The sequence below is a fragment of the Thamnophis sirtalis genome, unplaced genomic scaffold (genome assembly GCF_051295495.1).
Source record: "Thamnophis sirtalis isolate CommonGarterSnake01/CBP01778 unplaced genomic scaffold, rThaSir2_p1.2 scaffold_5, whole genome shotgun sequence".
Classification (NCBI taxonomy): Eukaryota; Metazoa; Chordata; class Lepidosauria; order Squamata; family Natricidae; genus Thamnophis; species Thamnophis sirtalis.
In genome coordinates this window covers 70759155-70773297 of record NW_028261385.1, presented here as the reverse complement: position 1 = coordinate 70773297, position 14143 = coordinate 70759155, and the positions used below count along the sequence as shown (strand labels likewise).

Genomic DNA, 14143 nt, shown 5'->3' with positions numbered 1-14143 from the left:
AACATTTGAACATGAATTGGCTTAGAAAAGAAGAAAGGACAGACAATCTTGATATGAGCAGTTAGCTGGAGAAATAAAATAACCTTATGGACAATAATGTTCAAAATTGGAAGTAGCATCAGCCCACCCTTGGGGTTAGTAAAACTCTGTCCAATGCTGACTGAAGCAATACTTTTCTTCTGATTTAAGGATTCACCCATTGAACTCTGATGTTCAGTGGGGAATAGTGTTACTTAAGCTAGCAGGCTGCTTGGTGTCATTTATTCATCTTAGACGTTCATTTTCACTAGATCAAATTCTCATTTGGGTAATTTTTTGTCATTCTACTTCTTCAAATGTGTGAGTAAATCATACATAATTTATCTTCTGTGGCTTTGCTTCAATGGCTATCCTCGAGATATATTCAATTTTCTTAAAGTCATGAATATTATCGCTTTGTGCTTTCTGTGTAGAGAAAACATCATAAAAACAAAATGTAAGTAGATTCCATCTGGACATTTCAAAAAGTTATCCTTTGTCCTGGATTAGGTACTTCATATAGTGTTAAGCTCTGTTCTTTATCATTCTGCATTGCACTTATTTTCCCTTCCAGATTGTTTGTGTAGTTTCTTGATTCCTCATAAAGACAATCCCTCATGTCTAGGCCAGGGGTCCACAAACTTTTTGGTTTTGTGGACCCGCAGCAGCAGCAGCTTCAGGGAATGATTTTGCACACACAACTGAAATCTTATGCATGTGCAAATGAATCTTTGTGTGCTTGCCCGCTGCTTCGGCAGCACCGTAGCAGGCCCCATGGTTGGGACCCCTGGTCTAGTCAGTTCAGGAAAGTCAAATCTTCCAACCTACATTTGTGGGGGAATTAAGCCTAAGTGCCTCAAATGCACATTTACATAAAATATTGTTTCTCCAATTCTAAGAAGAAGAAGACAAAGGACATCTTAAACATTTTTTAATGTAACCTATGTGCAGATCTGTGGAGAGGGACTGTTGCTGGTCCAGAGTATGTGATCTGCCATTCAGCAGCATAAATGTATTCTAGATAAACTATGTATGTTTTAATTGAGAAATTAAATAACACTACTTCCAGAATCCTGCAACAGTGCCGTATGGGACACCAATGTCTTAAATTAAATAATGGATTTTTTAAAAAAAGTTGTTATTGCTGTCCTAATAAGAAAGCCAAGTGGTGAGCAAAGGTGTTTTATCTAAGAAACAATGTCTGAAGTGTTTGTTAAGTGGTGAGAAAGTCTTCTCTTCTACTCAGATGAGAGGTTTAGTAGATGGTAAAGAAGAAGAGATTTAAACTCATGCATAAAGATAGGAATGGAAAAAGTTCCTGTGTATTCCAGTTGTTCTCCTGTTTATTTTAATGCATTTAGGAGGGGAAAACAGTTTATGAATCTGTATATTAAATATATTGTAGTATATTTCTCTAAAAAATGAGCCTTGGTGGTGCAGTGGTTAGAGTGCAGTACTGTAGGCTACTTCTGCTGACTGTTGGCTGCCTGCAATTTGGCAGTTCGAATCAAGGTTAATTCAGCCTCCCATCCTTCTGAGGGGGGAAAATGAGGACTCAGATTGTTGGGGGCAATATGCTGACTCTGTAAAAGGCTTAGAGAGGGATGTAAAGCACTGTGAAGCGACATATACTGTAAGTCTAAGTGCTACTGATATTGCTAAACATATTCATAAATATGGCTCCACACCAGTAAGGTTTTCCACCATGGTGGTGGGAATAAATTAATTTGCTGTTGTTTTCATACCACTTGCATATGGTACTAATAGTCTTGCCAGACATAAGAAATAATTTAGGCCAAAAATGTTTTCTCATGTTGTGATCAAATTTAAAAAATCACAGCTGTAATAAATATTTAACTAATAAAGATTTGTTTATCTACCAGGATAGAGATAAACATCAGATAACCATTAAAAACCCATTGTGATAAGATGAACATATATTGAAGACCCGTTGCCTTTCCAATGAATTGCTGAATTTAGTAGAGTAGATTCTTAGCAAATATGAATGAATTTTAGTTTATGTGTCTCTGAATAAGAGACAGTTTGGGCTAATAAATGGAAAGCTGGAATTTTAGTCCTGTTTTTAGCATGTAGCCTGCTGGGTGACTTTGGCAGAGTCATTCTTTGTCAGCCCTAAAAATAAGGCAATGGCAAACCACTTCTGAAAATATTGCCAAGAAAACTAAAGTTGTTATAAATCAAACCTGACTCAAAATCACACTCAATCAATCATTGTTGGATGGAACAGCAAGCAATCTGAACAATACAGGATAGCAGCCCATCATGATTTCAGGTAGTTTTCCCATCCTATGCATATCTTAAATGGTCTGGGCAAGATGAGAGGGTATCTAAATTGCCTATTATTCCCTAATGGGTAACAATTTTTCAAAATACCATTCAAGATTCTCTTCCGCACTGCCACTTTGCTTTGTTACTTAAAAACCTTTTAATTATAGACATGAAGGGATCACTAAGCTGTGCTCTCTTCCAAGTCATCAGTGAGAAGTCTAAAAACCAGATTCCATGAGTCTCAATAGTAAAATTCTTCGAACTTTAAGGAATTACCATGTCTATAAGTGAATCTCAAAACTTAACAGTACAATCCAGCTACCACACGTATTGTTTTTCCCATTCCAAAATAATTTAAACATTTATTTATTGATACCCCATCACCAGAACCCAATTACAAAAAACATGCATTGGCCCAGAAATCATTAAATGCTTTGTTTTAAAAAAAGTGATGAGGAATATAGAATACATTCATTGAATGGAGAGGCTTCCAGTTGATGAGACATTGACTGTAAACCTGGACAGCCAGATTTCATGCTTCACATACCAGTACAAAAGAATGAAACCAAAAGCCAAACCTATCTTAGAGTCTTACAGAATACTTGGTATATTTCTCAAATTCAGTGAAATATTTTATGAAATTAAGATCAAACAAATAGTGAGAGATATGTGGGTTTTTAAAAGGAACCCAGAATTTATAACTAGTAACAAGAAATACCAATGCAAAGGAAAAGAAAAAAAGCCTGAATCTATGTATGTATATATATATAGCATACACTTTTAAATAAATGGTACTGAACTCTAAGATAGATGGATTGATAATTCAGAAAGATAATAATTTGCATAGTAAGTTGTGGCTGATTTAGCTTAGGCTACTGTGGAGACTAACAGTTGCATATTTTTCCCCAAAAAGTGAGAAAATAGTACCCTGAATGGATAAATAACAGTATGTGGTTTAATATCCTCTCTTTCTGTGTGCAAAGATACATGTTGTTCCATGACACATCAATAATAAATAGGTTGAACATAAAATATACAGAAGCAGAAAGATGGACTTACAAGTCCTAGATTAACAGTTAGCATCTATTCATTTTTTTTCTCCCCAGATCTCAATTTTTTCGTATCTTGGGACATTTTCTGACTTTTACATAACTTTATCTTTTAAATGCAGTCAGATTATGTTAGTTCTTTATGCATTTTGGATTTGCATTCTGTATAGAAATTTAACTTAGAAACAAACATTATCCTCTGGCTATTTTGCCAAACAATTAGCCAAAATCATAGGGATTTTGAATAGGCTGTTTGCATTACACAAGAGCTGACAAATTCTGCCTTCTCTGTTTGGATGCTGAGGTTAAAACAACATAGAGATTCATTAATTCTCAATTAACTATCATCAAATCCTCCAGAGGAGGGTGATACATGGTTTTTCACAATCTGACTTTTGATAGTACACTATGAAGCACTTCAGGCTGAAATAATCACTTCTGCAGCTTCATTAGAAGCTCAGTCATTGGTGTATATTTAAAACAGATGTAGTATATAGTTTTCTATATCATCTAAACATATGCTCCTCTGTTCAAAGAGAACTACAGCATGCTCTGCTTTTGTCATTTCCATTCTCCATTTCCAGGGTTCTAAACTAGAATCAGCACACGGCAAGAAAAAGCATGTTTTCCTCAGCCAAGTTGCTGTGGAACATGTTGCACTATGCCAGTAGATTTTTTTTTTTAGTACAACAGCAATAAATGGCCACTTGTAGAGGAACAGACATTTTTGAAAAGAAATTCCACAGTCTGGTATTCTACCTCTCCCCCACTTCTTGGCTTTCCTAAACCCCAAATACAGAACAAAAAAGGAAACATGTAGCCAAGCAGAAAGTTAAAGTCATGAAGGACTTTTGTTCATTTGAATTCTGCTTTATGGCTCAGAACAAAGAGGAAGGGTAATTTGCAAGAGGAAAGATATAATTGCTTGCTCTTTCTTTCCCTTTGGAGAATGATATGGGTTTCTTTTATCAATAGTAGAAAGAAAAGGGTATATATAAAGATATTTCAGCAAATGCTTCCTTCTAGTGGGCATATAAAATGAAGAGGTTAAATAAAAATGCAGCATTAAAAAATACAAACCTTGCTCAAATCTGAATAATTGGGGAAAACAATCTGCTTCTCTCTTTCTATATTTTATGTAACTGAATTTTGCATGAGTAGATGCACACTCATTCCTGAAAGAAGCATCTGACATCACAATAGATCTATGGGAACAGCTGAAAAAGTTTCTAACTATGCTCAGAGTGAATGTGGATCTTTAAATACCATCCTTGTCCTCTCAGGCAGAAGAGAAGTGAGCTAACTATATTCTTCTTACATGCCTGTCTGTACAAAATTGTCTTACTCTTTCCTACAGCTCCAAAATTTCATATGAGCATGATCTGGTCTGGCACATTACACAGACAGCCATCAGGAAATGCATTAAAAAGGAACAATGAGGTTTGCAAAGGGCCAGGCAAATGAATTTTTACAACAATATATGCGGAAACGGATTCTGGGTTTGGAACACAAAAAATGAAGTTTCATACATATCTGTGTAACGCTCTCAGGTTCCTCCCAGATAGTATGTAGGTGAAATTCTTGGAACAGCCTTGTAATATAAATCAGCTTAATATCCCTAAATCACAGGTCTGCGACTAAAAAGCTGTTTGATTATTTTCATCTAATTTCCATGTATTTTGGTGTGCTGAAAACCAATAAAATATTGAAAAAACTCCTAGATGTCATGATTTGCCACAACATGCAAAATTGTCTTTAAATTTATCATTTTTTAAAAAAAAAATGGTATTTTTTTATATTATGGGTTTTTAACCAACTTTAAAGTCCAAATTACTATTAATTAATCCACATAAGTACATTTAAGATATAAAATGCCAAAAAAACCTTAAAGGGTTTGTCTGAGTTATGTAAAAAAAAATAGCACTAAAAATCTGATGGTCAGCAATATATACTTAAGCTAAGCAAGTTTTAAGTCTATGCTTCTAAAGTACTTTGCATACTTTGAACTAAAAATTGGAGATCAAGATAAAGTTTGGGAGCCTCATAAAGTGTGCAAACGGTATGTTGAGGACCTCCAAAACTGGTTCAAGGTTAAGAAAAAATCTTTCCGTTATGGAATTCCTATGGTATGGCGAGAGCAAAAGAACCATAGTGATGACTGTTACTTTTGTTCATGCAATGTGAAAGGGTTTAATTCCAAATGGAAGCATTCCATTTCATACCCCAATCTTCATTCAGCAATTCGTCCCATCCCCCATGGCACAGATATACCAGTACGAAAGCCCCCTGCTACCTTGGAAGAGATACCTAGCTCTGATGAAGGTGAAGTTATACCTGAACCAGATGACAAATCAAGTTCTGACTTTGAAGATGATACAAGACCAAAATTGTTTTCTCAGGAGGAGATGAATGATTTGGTAAGAGACTTGAATCTTCCCAAAGATGCCGCTGAGTTACTCGGATCAAGGCTGAAAAGCAGGAATTTATTGTTGCCAGGAGTGTCATCTTCATGGTGCAGACATCGTGAAAAGGAGTTCGTTCCTTACTTCACCCAGGAAGACAAGTTGGTTTATTGTATCGATGTCGAAGGTCTGATGGGTCAATTTAAAATCCAATATGATTCAGAGCAATGGCGTCTTTTTATAGATTCTTCAAAAAGAAGTCTCAAAGCAGTTTTACTCCACAATGGTTTTTACGCTTCCATACCTGTAGGTCATTCTGTACACTTGAAGGAAACCTACGAGAACTTGGAATTGGTTCTTCGTAAACTTAAATATGAAGATTATGGTTGGCAAGTGTGTGGGGACTTGAAGGTCTTGTGCATGCTGCTGGATATACCAAATACCCTTGTTTTCTGTGTCTATGGAACAGTCGAGACCGACAAAATCACTGGATGAAGAAGAGTTGGTAGCCGAGGGTGCTAACAATCAGTGAAAAAAATGTTCTCCGAGAAACTTTGGTACCTTCCCATAAAGTTCTTCTACCACCTCTCCACATAAAATTGGGATTGATGAAGCAATTCATAAAATCACTTCCAAGAGATGGAGAATGCTTCAAATACTTGGTCACCAAGTTTCCATGCCTGTCGGAGGCAAAATTGAAGGAAGGTGTGTTCGCCGGACCAGACACTAGAAGGCTTATAGTTGATCAAGAGTTTGTCAATACCATGACGGAACCTCAAAAAGAAGGTTGGATTGCATTTAAAGAAGTTGTACAGAAATTTTTAGGTAAGAACAAAGATCCTCACTACAAAAAGATCATCAGAAAAATGCTGAAAGCATTTCAAGCTTTAGGTTGCCTGATGAGTTTGAAAGTGCATTTCCTCCAGTCCCACCTTGACTACTTTCCTGAAAATTTGGGAGCTGTGAGTGAGGAACAAGGTGAACGATTCCACCAAGACATTAAAGAGAAATTTCCCTGGAGATACCAGGGAAAATGGGGCATTACAATGACGGCAGACTACTGCTGGATGCTTCAGAGAGGCATTCCAGATGCTACTCACCAAGAGGAGCCTCACAAGGAAGAAGAATCGAGTTTAGTGTGTGTAGGTGAGCTCATTTCAGTTCAAAAAAGGATTTTCATGAAAATATTGTAATAAAGCTTTAATTTTATAAGTCTATTTCCATTTATTTTGAGGTATTGCCTTATTTAACATAGTTACCTAAATTGTCAGGAAATGTGATGTCCTATGACAAAATGGAGGTCATTTTCGGATTCAGCACACCAAAAAACATAAAGATTATGTGAAATAACCAAAACAGCTCTCGAAAAAAATTTTTTTTGCAGACCTGTGTTACAATTAGGGAAACTGAGAATTTGATGAATTTTTATTCGGGTAATTCACAGTTTGCAGCCTAGTCTCTTAACATGATACCCCATCAATTCTAAATAAAGTACAAAGTGGTATGCAGTTCTTATTCAAGACATAGACAACACTTACAATAGATTTTAAATTAACTATTATTTTACTAATATACCAAAACATGATGGTAAAAACAGGTCAAAAATATGGCACAAATTAGTGTAATGCCACTGTAACTTCAATGCTGAGTAAAAATCTAAAACTGGTGCAGAAGCTTCTATAATTGAATGGTCTATCAGCAAACATGGTTCCTACATTCCACATTTAAACTAATGGATGGCAACTGATATAATCTGCACTACAAACTTAATCTGGTTAAGACTCCTCAACTATGGACCTCATTGTGAAGTGCTTGGGATCTCTTGGCATACCAGTGATTCTCAGGGAAAGGCAATTATTAATTAAATGGTAGAAAACCAACGTAGATGTGTTCTTTGAATATGATTTATATGTATTAAAGGTGAGAAAAAAGCAGCCTGGGTGGCATAGAAATGTTGATTTCACCTTCTGAGATTAACAGTTTAAATATATCATACTTTCCTTTAATGTTTGAGTCCTCTATCTTGAGCCATTTATTGAGAGCGTTAACAATAATCATGTAAGACATCACCTGATCAAAGTTTGATACCTGACTTTGGTGTATGAGAATCATAAACGTGCTTACGGTCTATCTGGTCTGCAAACACTTCCCCATAGATCATCCAATAGGGCATGTAAAAAATATTTTTTGCCAGTTTCCATGATGGCTCTTCATTGGGGAAGAGAATTGCTTGCCTTGCAACACCAAAACTCATCAGAACCACCAACATAATAATGACAAAATACATCATATCTATCATCTGAAAGAAAAGAAAAAAATTACAGAGACAGAGAGAAAGAAGGCCACTTTATTCTGGAGAGTTGATCAACTTGTATATAAAGCATAAATCATCAAATGATTTAAGCATCTGCATATTAACATGCTATTTAAGCTGCTTGTCTAGTCTTGGTAATCTTCTTCAAGGACTTGTGCTGGATCTTTGGCTATTACAATATTATGTTCTGTTATGTTGAAGATCTTTTGATCATGTACCATATAAATCCCAGGTTTTCATGCAGAGATATTTCATTTTAAAATGGTATGGAAATTTTCTTTCCATATGTAGTTCAAAGGCAGTAATACAGGTTGCAAAATAAATACAAATTAATTGTTTGGGACTATTACTGATTGTTTCTGCTTTTGCTTGTTTCCAAGTAAGTCAATAAAATCTGACCTATCTACCTATCTACCATCTATGTATGCACATACACACATGTAGCGGTAAACATTGCGTGACTTTCAGTTTCAGTACAGAGACAATTAGCCCAACTTATAGCAAAGCATGGCAACTACTTGTTTCTTTGTTCTTGGATTAGACAGACATCACTCCTATTATTACTGAAGTGCTCCTAACTTTCAACAAGTGCCAAATCAAGTAATGCTTTTTAGAACTTTTTTATTGCATCACCTCACCCCCTCAGTGGTGGGTTGCCAATTTTCTTACTACAGGTTTGGGTGCGCTTCCACATGCGAGACACTGCTGTGCATGTGCATGTGCACTACTACCGATTTGCCTGATCCAGGCTGAACTGGCAGCAACCGACCTCTGCACCCCATAATATGTTTGAGTGGAAGCTGATCATACATTTTATTATGAATCATTATCTGTTTTGTGAGGAATTAATTGCTTCACCTGAATGTGTGAATCAGCCCTCAATTTTACTTTGAAGTCTCATTACTGGAACAGGTTTACTCTAGCCTGCAAACTTTATATTTCTGTCACTCCCAGTAAAATTCCACGTTTCCACATTGAGAATATGATGTGATATAACTTTGAAATATTGCTGAGGAACTCATCTCACTCCATCTCAAGAATGCTTTAATGTTTTCTTTGCAAAGAAAATCATAAATTAGGTATGCATGACAATAACATAGATGCATATGGATTGCTCTTTTTTGATATGCATGCAAAAACAAATGTTTTTTTCCTGTGCACTTGGTGTAAGACTGTGCAAACATTTGTATTTTGGCCTATGGCCTAGGCTACAATTAGCACTATCAAATGAGTCAGTTAACTAAGCTGCTTTGGTAGATGTTGAAATAAATCTACCTGCTAATTGTGTTCAAATGGTGCTTCAGATGTTTTGAAATTGCATTCAAGGTGCCTTTTACTATTAGTCTTATCTTTTTTTTTCTAACAGTCATTCTACTTCCATTTTCAGGCCTATGCATTTTGTGACCTCCTCCTTATTTTTTCTCTTCTAATCTGTTGTTTCCAAGTATTGCTTTGTTGTTGTTGTTGTTGTTGTTATGTGGTTAATCTTTGGTGAGATTCAAAGCCTTTGGGGCTGGTTGGTAACTCAACAGCTCGAGTCTTAACCAAGGACCTAGGAACTGTTAAGGTAACGTCGAAGGATATAAGCTGTTCCAAGTAGGGTGGTTTTTTGTAGAATCAGAATGTTCAAGTCTGATAAATTTAAAATTTCCAAATAGCCAGGTAGCCCTTTGGGTATTGCTCCAAGGGCTCCAATTATAATCGGGACAACACACAATTTCTTTTTCCACAGTCGCTCAACTTCAATTTGCAAGTCCCGGTACTTTGTGATTTTTTCTTGCTGTTTATCTTCAATTCATGCATCTCCAGGTATTGCAATGTCAATGAACCATACTTTTTTCTTTTCAACTATTGTTATGTCAGGTTGTTGTGGGCCAAGTGCCTGTTAGTCTGGATTCTGAACTCCCACAAGTTCTTGACTTTCTCATTCTCTAAAACCTTCTCAACCTGATGGTCCCAGTGGTTTTTGCTGTACTCAAATCCAAACTTTTGGCACAATTTCCAGTGAATGATCTTAGCAACGCGGTCATGGCGTTGTAGGTAGTCAGTTTGTGAAATTTTGCTGCACCCACTGATCAAGTGGTTGACTGTCTCGTCTTTCTCATTACAGAGGTGACATTTGCTGTTGGTGGTAACATGTTGAATTTTTGCTTTCATGTAGTTTGTGGCTAAGGCTTGTTCTTGAGCTGCCAAAATAAAGCTCTCTGTTTCTTTTTTCAGTACTCCTGATCTTAACCAGTTCCAAGTTAGCTTTTGGTCAGCTTTGCCTTCAATACTTTTCAAGTATTGGCTATGCATAGCTTTGTTTTTCTAATTTTCAGCTCGTTCTCAATTACTTCTTTCTTATATTCAGCTTTTGACTTAGTTGTCTTTAAAAGGCCTCCTTTATTTACTTCCTTAAACATTGGTTCTTCACTTTTCTGGATGTAACCATTCAAGCTGTGTTTTTCTTCTTCCACAGTCTGTTTTACTTGTAGGAGTCCTCGACCACCCTCTGCTCTTGGTAGATATAATCGGTCAACATCACTTTTAGGGGGCAAAGCATGATTCATTGTCATAAGCTTCCTTGTTTTTCTGTCCAAATTGTCCAACTTCATCTGGGTCCAGTCAATTATTCCTGTAGAGTATCGAATCACAGATATAGCCCAGGTATTTATGGCTTTTATGATGTTTCCTCCATTCAATTTGGACTTTAATATCTTGCAAATTCGTCGAATGTACTTGGCTGAAGTTAATTCCTTGACTTTATTATGCATTAAGTCAGAGGCCTCTAAAATCCCCAAGTACTTGTAGCCTTCTTCTGGTTTTACTGCCTTTATCATTTCTTCATTCTCAAGTTCTATTATTATTATTATTATTATTAATAATAATAATAATAATAATAATAATAATAATAATAATAATTACATCTCTTAGTCTGGCTTCTAATCTACCACTTTAAATAATCCAGATTTATATTAAATTAAGTAGCCCAGTTTTATATTTATTGCTTTTTCTCACATCTCAACCCCTTATTCTTATCAAACCTACTGAAATGTATTATCCCTGCATAATTCAATACTAGATATGCAATAAAGGCTCTGTGATAAAGAGATTCCAAAATAATGAATAAGGGTGTTAAGATATTTGCTGCCATTTAAAATACGCCATCTTTTAAATAGCAAGGGCTAAATAGCAAGATTGAATGATCTTAATTAATTTTTATCCCACTTCCATCTGTGAGTTCCATATCATCTTAGTGAAATGTGAAATCTGTATCACATAGCTTAGCAATCTTTCCCAAACTTCCCTTGTAACCTCAGTACAGACTATGATGAATCACACTATCCTAGCCTAGATGCAAAATAGATTAGGGCTATTTCTATCCCATTCCCAGATATTCATAGTCTGAGTGACATTTGAATGTATCTGTATGTGTTTTCTATAAAAATAACGAGTATAATGCTGCTTACAATTTTAGACTTGCGGTCCAAATTCCTAGAACTTCCATAGAATACTGTTTGAATCAATGATCCAAATAACTTTGACAAGGACAAGAAAAAAATTCACAAGCCTTGCAATCAAAATATATCTTTTCTCAAACTGAATACTATACTATAACAAAAGGAAGCTGCATTGCACAGAAAAGTACTTAAAAGATTTAGGCTAAAGATTGTACAAACATAGTGCCACCTTCTACTGTTTTCGCTTATAACATACAGAACAAAAATGAAGGATGGGTAACTTTTTCTTACCATTTTCCCAATCATCATTACATACGGCCCCAAATATTTGTTCACCCCGAAGATGTCTAACAATCGGATATACCAGTAAATAATGTTGACACAATATATGACGCGACCATCACTCCTGAACGGCTGATCCTGCAGGCGAAGCACCATTCCCACCGAGAATAAGAGGATGGCAATAAGATCGGTAACATTCCAGTATTCTTGAAGCCACACCTTTACCTTCTGCAGTAGTTTCCCAGGTTCTGACATTAATATCTAGAAATGGAATAGGAATATCTTTTGAGTCAAAAATAATATGATGAATGATTTGACAACTATGTCCTGGATTATAATTTCACAATCTATTCACAGGGCTACCGCAAGCCTTATGGAATATCGACATTAAGAGCCAGCTAAGTAAGGCAATGTGAAATAGCCTCCTTGGTTTTGTAATAGAGTTTTAGAATACAGACAAAACTCTCTTTCTTGCACCTCTTGTGATTCCACTTACATGATCTGTACTTGAGGTCTATTTGTACCATCAGTGCAGACTCTGACATATACATATACTCTCGCTCTGTCTGTATGTATCCTGGATACCATGTACAGTATCATTACAGTAGAAACAAAATATTTCAGGATCTTTTTGCATTGTGTCTCCTTATAAGCCAGACAATTTTCAGCTAGAATCAAGATTTCTGAATGCTTTATGAAAACAAACATAGCATACAATCACCATTGCATGAAGACAAGAATGCTTTGTCTATTTATGTCCCTGCAAGCTATCTCTATCAGATAGTGTTCCTGAAGTAATAGTGACTTTCTTTTTTGAAGTACAAGGTGAGTGTCATAATTAAAAAGTGTGACTGAAAGATACAAACATTGGTAAGTTCCTCAAGCTAGGCGTGCCCTAACATTGCTTTTGTTATGGCTTTTCCCAATCTGGTGTTTTCTGAAAGTGTTGGATGTAATAAATGCCACTCTGAGGCATTTTCTGGAATAAATATACTTTTCCCTATTGGGAAAAATACAAATTATATGCAGGGGGAAAATATTGCTTTACACATAAACGCATTAAAGTTCACTGTTAAATTTTACTCATTGATATACTATCAAATCAGAGGTGGTATTCAGCCGGTTCTCTCCGGTTCCGGCGAACTGGTAACAGCAGCTGTAGGAGTCTACGCCCACCCCTCTAGACATAATGCGTGAGCACTGCGCATAGCCGAGGTGGCGCAGTGGTTAGGGTGTAGTACTGCAGGCTACTTCAGCTGACTGCTATTTGCAGTTCAGCGGTTCTAATCTCACCGGCTCAGGGTTGACTCAGCCTTCCATCCTTCTGAGGTGGGTAAAATGAGGACCCGGATTGTTGTTGGGGGCAATATGCTGACTCTGTAAACCGCTTAGAGAGGGCTGAAAGCCCTATGAAGCGGTATATAAGTCTAACTGCTATTGCTATTGCTATATGCAGAAGGAGGTGCGCTCACATTTGTAAACTGGTAGGGAAGGTAAACTGAATCCCACCGCTGCATTAAATCTTATGATTTACGGTGGTTTTACAAAAATAGAAACTAAATTAGCAATCAGCTGTCAGTTAAATAAAATTAATTTGTATATACAATTTTGTCACAATAACTATAGGTGCCCATAGATATCATAAATTCTTAAAGGTTATAGTTTGCTTAAAAGGAAAGAGAAAGTACTGTGGACACTGGATTGGACTCTAAGTGTCAATTCCAAGGGTCTTTTATTCCATTGGAACTTCATGCAAACAGAAACAATGTGGCATTTTTTTTCTGTTTTCCCTTCCTGGTGTAATTTCCATTATTTTTAAGTATCTCGGTTCTTCACAGCACATACAGAAAACCAGCCAAAGTCAGAAAAAACCCACATTTTCTGATGATGACCGTATCCTATTTTGTTTACAGTAAGATTTATGTTTGGGAAAAAGCACAAGGAACAACTGTCTTTAGAATAGTATTACCTCTCTCATCTTTTCTATTCCCATTGTAAATATGTATGAGATAACTATCCACTCTTGCATGGAAGGCCAACGTTCCATTTTCACCAAAACTATATAATTAAACAGCATCAGGTACCCAACGTAAAACATCTGCAAAGAGAAAAACCCAGTTTACCTGCATATATGAGCTAAATGTTTAGCTGATATGTTACTGAAATCACATTATTTCTAGAAATAAAAAAATTCTCCTACAAGAAGACTAATTTTAGTTAAAGAATTCTTTAGGAATATAAGACTTTCCATATATTGAATCCTATACTTAGATTTTATGAATTTATTTTAAGAGTATACAATTCCTTGACTGCAAGTGAAGCAAATACATCATTGCCTAGTCTCTT

At 36.0% G+C, this 14143-nt stretch overlaps 1 protein-coding gene across 1 annotated transcript in view; it reads right to left on the bottom strand.

Annotated features, from left to right (window-relative positions):
- LOC106552668 (transient receptor potential cation channel subfamily M member 3) overlaps window positions 1-13898 on the bottom strand; it is a 28457-nt gene extending 14559 nt beyond the window's left edge. Inside the window, exons 1-3 of the mRNA XM_014070999.2 lie at window positions 13767-13898; window positions 11807-12058; window positions 7847-8057 (exon numbers count right to left, since the gene is read on the bottom strand). Coding sequence (XP_013926474.2) covers window positions 7847-8057; window positions 11807-12058; window positions 13767-13895 — 592 coding nt within the window. The 5' untranslated portion in view covers window positions 13896-13898. The remainder of the gene's footprint in view (window positions 1-7846; window positions 8058-11806; window positions 12059-13766) is intronic.
- Window positions 13899-14143: the final 245 nt, after the last annotated feature.